The 9825-nt window shown below is 35.2% G+C and overlaps 1 protein-coding gene across 1 annotated transcript; it reads right to left on the minus strand.

Annotated features, from left to right (window-relative positions):
- Positions 1 to 35: 35 nt before the first annotated feature.
- LOC119192251 lies at positions 36 to 9466 on the minus strand (the record flags this gene model as incomplete). Its single annotated transcript, XM_037446076.1, has 4 exons — positions 9285 to 9466; positions 8191 to 8437; positions 341 to 593; positions 36 to 222 (listed from the first exon to the last, which is right to left on the minus strand). Coding segments are annotated over exons 2-4 (530 nt in total), but the record flags the coding sequence as incomplete, so codon positions are not given.
- Positions 9467 to 9825: the final 359 nt, after the last annotated feature.

The following is a 9825-nucleotide window of genomic DNA, read 5'->3' on the forward strand; positions in this document are numbered from 1 at the left end:
TGATTAATAAATACAAATACGAAAAATGTATTTACCTTCTTAATGGCGACTGACTGCTTTGTTTCTTAAGTTTACTCCATGTGGTTAATCCTAAATCACTTCTAGCCATAGATGTTGTTAACTTATTTGTAATCTTCTTACATCTTTCTAATAATTCTAAATTCCTGCGCGTTCTTTCATCGTTATCTAAAGTTACGTTTTCTTCTTCCTTACCCAATTTGTCTGAAAACATACTGGGTATTTAGTGTGGTTATTATGAGTAATTAATTCAACATGAATCATGGCTAAGATAAACATATGATTACACATTAGTTGGAAAGTATTATTCAGCGTATCGTACCATGTTTTTGATTGACGGCTGGTTCGGCGCACTCACTATCCTCAGAGTAAGTGGTGAGGCTGCCCTCGAAGGCGATCGTGTAGTTGTCCTTGTTGGCCTGGCAGGTTAGGATGAGGTCCTGCTCGGTGGGCAGCTCGCAGTCGAGACTGTCCACGCTGAAGTGGACGCCGTGTCCGCCCTCCTTCACCGGGGAGAACAACAGCTCCGACTTGCATATCGACATTGTGTTGATCGAACCGACGGATTCTTCACCCTGTTTGTATGATTCTAGTCAATTTCATTCTACCAGTTAACAAGGAATTATGTTTCATCGGTGTCTCTTGTTTAGAGTGTAAAATTATTTGTTCAAAATTCTGAGATCACCTACGCAGCGAAGCGGACGTTGTTATTGAGCCAAATTTCAGCTTGTTTTCGACAAGTGTTCCTTAATCATTTATATTACCTACTCGCCGAGCAGACATTTGTTTTACTGAAATGATCGATAATCCAAATCTACTGATTCATTCATTTATTTCTAGTGAACAGTTTAAATACCATATTAAATTTTCTTTACAGTTGCCGCCATTTATTATAATAGACTAGGGCGTGAGGTGTTTTTAAAGTCTAGATAATGTGAGGTGTCAGTTTTTATGCTTTTCACCATAAATTGGGTCTGATTGAAATCATTGTAACCGAATGACTACCACAACGTCAGGGCTACTAAATGTACAATAAGCCCTTTGACTAATCGAAACGAACGAGCACAAAGTACCAAACGTAATAATAACAAGTGAACGTTCTCGGAACATTTCGAAACCTGGGCGCGTGCTAGTTCAAACATAAACATTTACGTCTGTTGTAAGTTTGGATGCGGATGCAAGTCTCGTCTAAAAATAAGGGCCTGCAGCTTTCATTTGCAATGAACGCCCAAATATTTTACAAATATTCAATTTATATCGGCTATTTTATTAGGCTATTCTGATTGATAATAATAGTTATTGAGATTCCAATATAGCATTAACAATAAAAGGAGGCAATAGGCAAGTCATACAAAGAAATAAACATTGTTCTGAACCAATAAAATAGATTCTAACGCCTAGTGCAGGACATTGGGTTGACAAACAATATGGCCGCCCGGGCGGGCGTTATCAAATTTAATTCCTTTTCCTGCTAAATGAGGTCACAAATCAAACAGCGACTCATAGCTCGCCATATGTTTCATTGTAACAACATTATTGCCAACACAACAAAAAGTTTATATGCATGTAATATTCATCATAAGTACACAAAATAATGATTGGGTGCGCGGGTAGTTCGACTAAATCAGATTACAAATCTTAAATCTAAATAATGTTCTAAATAAAGTAATAAAACAAACCCTATAGGTTAGCTATAATGTGTTAATAATATCTATAAATAAAGCAGTTAGTTTAAAAATAATAAATAAGATAATAAAATGATAAGTGTAATTGCAGAGTTTATATGATTTCACTAAGATTTGACCTCTAGACTCGCTTATCTTCAGAGCTAAAGTTAAATAAAATAGAGACACAAAATACAATCAAAGCAATAGCGCATACATGAAAGAAGAAAAATGGTAGAATTACTTCACTCACTGAATAATATCCATTGCAGGAATCCCAATCAAATTCGGTCACACCCATTTTTAAATCTATTATCAATGTCCTTATTAAAACTTATTAAACACTATATCATCCACAGAATGAATAATTATGCGTGAGGGCCATCACGCGCTCTCTCTTACACTAACGATGTCAATAAGTTCACTGCATCCACTGAATCCCTTATCTAACGCACACACAATTATCAATTGGGTCCTTCGAACTATAGCACTGTTTGGTAAAGCAACATGTGATAGTATTCATTGCAAGAAATTTACAGCAGCACAGTACGCACTAACTCCCGGGAGTTGTAACCACGACTGGGGCAGCGGGAATATTAATTTTAATATTAGCCACCGCAAACGGTTCTCAAACTTTGCACGGCGCACGTGTTCACACGTTGAACGCATACGATGCGATTGCGGGTAATTCTTTCAGTGGTTTTATAAAGGAAACTGATCTCAACGGGGCGTTAACCGATCATTAACAGCACAATATTTATTAGAACGGAATTAACAGATTGTTTTCGCTAATTAGTTCAAGGCTGAACACTTTAAAAGAGGTTATTGAAGTTGTAAACATTAATGATGTTGATGAGTCAGGCACAGTTGGTAATAATATTTTTCCGACAATTCATAACATCGTCGCGCGAGCTCCACTGTTTGAGAACGTTTGACTGATAGAAGAGACTCATTGGCAACTCACACATGGTGGCATTATGTGCACGACCACACATAAGAACGATTAAATATAGCGCACGCACACATCGATACACGTGGAGGGTTGAGCGTATGAGCGAGGGGAATAACAAGTGTTGTTAAACTGATTGACGCAATTTCAATGTGAACACTACACTCACACATCGAAGTTGTTCTTATTTTATCATTACTACCGCTACATCCCGTGGGACCAACGTACTTGGTAGACAGTATATAGGAACACTTTTGTGAATGCTGAGCAACTACCTGGGCTTTCTACTTACCACGTGCGTGTGTGCGTACTCGCGGGATTTGAATAACAACTAAAATAGTATCATTAAGAATGAGTTCTTTACATACTTATTATTTCATTTATTGGGTACCCATTTTGTTAAGACAGTTTTCTTCTAATATTAATCATAATATTATGGTATTAATTATTATAAGCACTACTATTTAATCATGTCACCTTACTGCAACTTAAGAGAGTACGTTTTTAAATGATTAAATTATTTGAATGATGATTTATCGCCTTTCCCGGAAAGAATTTGCCTAAATATAATGAGGCTAAAACATTCAAATTTCGCGCTAGCGTGAAAATATTGCATTGGTAAATTGCTTTGGAAAGGCGGCATCTATCGTAACTGCTTTAAACTACAATACGAAATGTTTGTCAAAAGAGGGCGCTTTCCGAAAAATTTATTGAATGAATCATGAGTGGCCGTAATATTTTGTACAATTGCAATTTAGATATGAAAGTGCTTGAGCCGTGTGGATATGATATAGAAGTAATTAATTGTGATAAACAACACAGAACAGCAATGTAAGGCGAACCTGTAAACTACTGTCGGCACTGACACTGCTGTCGAATCGAAACCTGCTGAGAGAGCTCGAGATGCTGGCGAACATCTCGCCTCGGGGGTTACTCTGCAATACACCATTATATAATATCATCCACCAAAAGGAAAAGGTTTGTAACTGAAAACAAAGTAAACATACATAAACATAAATAAATAAGGAAATAAGACATTGTACGTGTTATATTGTAAAATATATTACCAAAAACACCGTGATACTAGCTAAATTCAAAAGTGCACTGATGTGTTTACGATTCTGATGCGATATTTGTCATTTTTTTTATTTATAAATACTTGTTTATTTATGGAAGTGAGCCCATTATTATGAAATTATTATATCCGGTTAAGTACCCAATTAAATATTTATTTACTCATGGTCGTAAACATAAAAAATGTTTACTTAATTATTTATTTTTCTGGTTTGTTTATTAGTATGACTGCGAGGAATTTGTAGTAAATATTTTTTCAAGTGGTGTAACAATTCTTACAAATATATATGATTAAATAAATAACATTACTAATTTCATAGTAGCTTTAATTTTGGAATATGAAATAAGCAAAACAGCTACATAATATTATTAGGTATCCATTATAGTTTATGAATCCTAGATATCAATTAATTTTATATTACAATTATCTATTAAATTGATTGTATTTATTTTTGTTAAACATTAATATGTAACACGTTAGTTATAGTACACATTAATCATGTTAGATATTGTTGTTGAAATATTATATTCATGGTCTTATGTTAATACATACACATTAGGCACATGTAAAAGTTGTAATGGCACCTAATATTGTCATATTCATACAACATTGATCTGGATATGCAATGAAAATTTACAATGCACCTAACATGATTATCTCTGCATCACCCTAAGTTTGACTGGCAGAGAATGCCCAAGGCATTAAGTCCGCCGTATACTTTTGTATATGAAGTGCTAAATAAATAAAATTTAAACAAAAGGGAAGTGATGTTCTATATTAATAGAATGTATTTTTTCGTCCCTAGGCCAGCCTTGTCTACGTCCGGGCATACGTCGCTTCTATTCCCTTGGCACGTTATTTTTTTGTGTATTTATTCACCAAGTCTAACCCGTTTTTGTTAGACAGCGCGCTATAGTGGTGGAAGTAGAGTAGGTGATGGTAAATGGAAAAGGGTTCGGATAGTATTAACTGAAGAGAGATGATTAACTCTCGCCAGTTGACATAATTATGTCGGCCTAAGAAAATTATTTAACTGGATGTAGATCTTCATTCAGGAAACTATTACTTACTTTCTACTTAAATTTTGTAATTAGGTAATACGGATTATCGATATTTGAAAACTAGTCCTGTAGATGGGTCTAAGCATTTGGTATGTTATATATTTTAGACTTATTTGGCAAGGAACAGTAAGTAAGTATAATTTTTGTATGATGGATCTTCGCGTTTGGTATGTTATACTATATTTTAGACGTATTTGGCAAGGAACAGTATCGCTTTTGCGTTGTTTTAATCTTAAATCTGTAAAAGGGCAAGTCCAATAACGGTTTTTTATTTGAAAGAAATTCTAATCGATATTATTTGTATACATTTAAAGAGAACTCTAAAAAGCGAGCCTATTGAAATAAATAATTTAATTTTAAAGAATCGTTTTGATTTTGACATTTAATAATTTTAGTTTACTTAAATATTAAACTTAAAATGAATGCTTTTAATATACTTAGTCTGGCCATAAATACTGTTACACTTAATTATAAAAAAATATTACATTTGAATTTCGAATCTGTCATTTTTATACGATTGTTCATTGTGTTTTCTCATTTTGGCGCCAATACATTGTAAAATATTTTGCGATATTAAAATGGTGTGGGGTGATAAAGAGAACCGAATCGCTGTGATAGCATTACACAAAGTAGGTATGGAGCCAAATGCAATTTTAAAACTCTCCATACACTTGGTATTAGTAAAATGTTTGTGTACCGGGCTATTAATAGGTACAATGAGACCTCCTCTGTTTGTGACAGAAAAGATCTGGCCGTCCACGTAGTGTTCGTACGAAAAAGGTGGTCAAAGCAGTAAGGGAAAGAATTCGAAGAAATCCTGTCCGAAAGCAAAAGATTTTATCTCGGGAAATGAAGATAGCACCTAGAACCATGTCGCGTATTTTAAAAGATGACTTAGGACTTGCAGCCTATAAGAGACGCACTGGCCATTTCTTAACTGATAATTTAAAGAAGAATAGGGTGGTAAAATCGAAACAACTACTGAAGCGGTACGCAAAGGGAGGTCACAGAAAAATTTTGTTTACGGATGAGAAAATTTTTACAATTGAGCAACATTTTAACAAACAAAATGACCGTATTTATGCTCAAAGCTCTAAGGAAGCTTCCCAATTAGTCGACAGAGTGCAACGTGGACATTATCCGACTTCAGTGATGGTTTGGTGGGGTGTTAGCTATGAAGGAGTGACTGAGCCATATTTTTGTGAAAAAGGTATCAAAACATCGGCACAAGTGTATCAAGATACCATTCTTGAGAAGGTAGTTAAGCCCCTTAACATCACCATGTTCAATAACCAAGTATGGTCCTTCCAGCAAGACTCGGCGCCGGGTCATAAAGCTCGGTCCACGCAGTCTTGGTTGGAATCGAACGTTTCGGACTTCATCAGAGCTGAAGACTGGCCGTCGTCTAGTCCCGATCTTAATCCGCTGGATTATGATTTGTGGTCAGTTTTAGAGAGTACAGCTTGCTCTAAACGCCATGATAATTTGGAGTCCCTAAAACAATCTATACGATTGGCAGTGAAGAATTTTCCCATGGAAAGAGTGCGTGCTTCTATTGATAACTGGCCTCATCGTTTAAAGGACTGTATTGCAGCCAATGGAGACCACTTCGAATAAGCTTTTATATTTTTAATTGTTTTATATTTATGTATTAAACTGACACACTGTAAAAGTAATAAATGTTATTTGCAGTTAACAATTTTCTTTTTTCTTTATTACAATATTTATGGCAAGACTAGGTATAGGTGTAACAACAATGGAACGCACCCCAAAAATTTGAGAATAACCGCGATTTTTTTTTTAATTTTCCCATTATATTCGCGAATCACAATGATATGGAGTATAGTCTTCCACATTTAACAGCCGTTTTCAATAAACGATCCCAATCTCAATCTTCCATCAAATTCCGAGAATGAAACAATCAAAATAACTCATACTTTGTAGGTATGTAAAAGAATTATTCTGATTGGTAAATGTTTCAGATAGATCGAAAAAAGCTATTGGGATCGTATATTGAAAATGGCGGTGAATGGATTTAAATTCGGGGTTTATATCGTTCAATAACTAGCTAATTAACACTTGAATTAAAAATATATAATACATAATATAACGTAACACCAATTAAGGCTTATGCGTTACATATACTTAGTTTGAAGTTAATAATAATTATAACAGTGATGTCATGCCAAGAATTACAAACATATGTTGACTTGCATATTTCACCAACATGTAGTCAAATAATATAAACTGGCACTGTATTACAGTGGCTGTGAATAATCTTTATTTCATTCATCCCAGATGACATTGCGTTAAGGTTGGCAGCATACACAGCTGAACAAAAGGTATAAATACAGACAGATTGTCATCACTTCCGCACGCTGATCCACTGTCACAGCCGACCTTCAGTACTACATTGCATACTGCCTTGAATATATCAAATCTAAAGGTTTATTAAAACTTCTCGAATCTACCACGATGTCTTTTAGAAGAATTTCGTTTTATCGCTTAAGTTTTTTCTTTTGATTTTATAAGTATTTAGAGTTCAATTACCTACAATACAATATTACACGTGGTGGCATTGTCTATATTTAGTGAAGTTTTTTAGAAGTGTAGGTTTCATCATTGCATTATCTAGGTACAGTATTAGGGATGAGTTGGCTTCGACACTGAGTATTTCATATGTTACGCATGTGGTTATCATTAATGATACAATTGCTGATATATTTGTCAAGGACGTTTCAATGTTATTAAAGAATATAAGTCGGCCAAAAAGTTTCAATTATGAAATCATGCGGCGTGAAAACCTCGCGGTAACATAAATAAAATATTTTTTTATTGTTACGGCGGTTCTTATTTCATGTGCATGGATACATGCCCTTTTATAACTTTATTATTGCAACACGCGCAGGTAATGAATTCACGCCGACTTTATGAGCGACTTGGAGAAAATTTCCAAAACAGATTGCGTTTTATTTTTGTGACTGGATTTTATCTGTTAAACCTGATCTGCAGCTGTGGAATGAACCCTCGAATTTATGAATTTTAACAGCTCCTACAATAATTGTTAAATAATGCATTAAAAATCACAATTGTTCTAAAAGGCAACACGAAAATGCTTTTATTTTATGCTTCGTATTGCGTAAGCATTGCATTTGTAAGACCGTTAACCAAAAACGTGTAATTAAGTTCCATCAGGCTTTGTTTTGTGACATTCAAATGGTTCCTTTTTAGGTTTTTTATATGCTATAAAGTATCAATTTTATGTTTTGGCCGGGGAATTAGTATGGACTATTGACATTACAATGAATTTAAACCTGCCGAAGAAGCAAGCGAACGTGTTCGAAATTCAAATATCGTTTAGTATATTCATATAGTTTGGAGTTGCGTTCAATCTCAAAACTATATTCCAACATTTTGACTCACATCATGCGTCCTGTCGTCGATGATGGCGTCGTGTGGCAAGTTGGCGGTCATGAGCAGCGCGTGTATGTCCTCAGTCCTGAAGCTCTCCATGTCTGCCTCGGCAAGGTTCGCGTCCAGGTCGCGCGCGAGGTCGTTGTACCTCGATGTGAACTCGAAGCGGGACGCAAGGTCGCTTATACCCTTGTACGAGGCGGAAACTGAGGACAGCACCGAGGTGTGGTGGCAGGAGCCGTCTCGAAAAATTGGGCTGGAACGTGAGAAATGTCATTATTAAATTTTGTATTATGGTACGGAAAATTACGGTTAATTCATAAGCTGTTCTTTGGTCGCAACACGTAAGTCGTAATCGACAACACCAATAATATGAATAGACAAAGGATAGCAAAACAATTTAATGCATTATAGGAATCAGGATGATCAGAATAAATAATTGTCATATCTAATGTGCATAAAATGCAATTTTGTGCAATTAATAAATTCTCTCAACATAGTATGTAGAAACTTTGTGGGTATATCAGATGATGTACAAACAGCAAATGAACAATATTGTGAATTTTTCTTAATTCTTATTTGTTCACACGACGGCTTTTGAATGTGCCCGATGGGTAAATGCAGTACAAGACAATAAGAGTTTCGAAAAGTATTACACATGTATGAGGGGTTGAAACCGCGCGTGTTTAACTTTAATTTATGACTACGAAAAATGAAGGCGGTTACTGCAATTAACTTGAAATCAATTTTGGAACTAAAAAAACATCGTTGTTCTCGTTGAATAATCATTGTTCACAAAATATAAACAGAACTACGGGAATTCAAACAATGTTTAAAATTTTTCCTCCTAAGACCTCAGTTAGTAGACAAACAGGGAAAATATATTTTATATGACCCAGTTATGTTTATTGAAACAAAAACTAGTTACTTAGTAATTTTAAAGTTAAGCAAAAGTATTTACGGATAAATATTTTTATCAATCTACTATCCCTTTGATTGCCAAATATTAGTAAAATACAGATATTAGTAAATGATGACAATACTGGTTCACAATGATTAACGGGAAGTAAGAACAAGTAGCTGAAGAGCGCCAATAAACTCACTTATAATCGAGGAACCACAGGTAACCGGAGTTATCGCAGTGCGCGTCGAGGTCATCGTGAGCCGAGTGCTGGCTCCCGGTGAGGCTGGTGTTGCTGTTGCAGTCCTCGTCGGCGCCTGCCACCCCGGGGCTCGCCGCCTTCAGCCCGAGCCGTGGCGGTGGCCCTGGAATCAAACGAAACGGTCATAAACATTTGCCTTCATTAGCAATGTAGCCAGAATTCTTACTAAGATCTATTCTTACTTTGTCAAGATGATGAGGTTATATGATTTCGAATATCGATAAGTGTAGTGTTAAACAATAGAGCACTAAAATACGGCTTCATAAATTGAATATAAACGTGAACATTATTAATACTGTGTCGACAGTATGTATTCTAAAAGTCAAATGATCAAATCTAACACTAATCTAAATCTGTATAATTACAGTTTTTGTTCAAATGTGTATGTAAATTCGAGTTTCCTTATTGTCTGTAGATTAAAAATGTTATATTAATCCATGACGTAACGCGTAAATTAATTCTGATCAAAAGCGTGAAGCCA

Source organism: Manduca sexta, unplaced genomic scaffold (assembly GCF_014839805.1).
Source record: "Manduca sexta isolate Smith_Timp_Sample1 unplaced genomic scaffold, JHU_Msex_v1.0 HiC_scaffold_2522, whole genome shotgun sequence".
NCBI classification, from domain to species: domain Eukaryota; kingdom Metazoa; phylum Arthropoda; class Insecta; order Lepidoptera; family Sphingidae; genus Manduca; species Manduca sexta.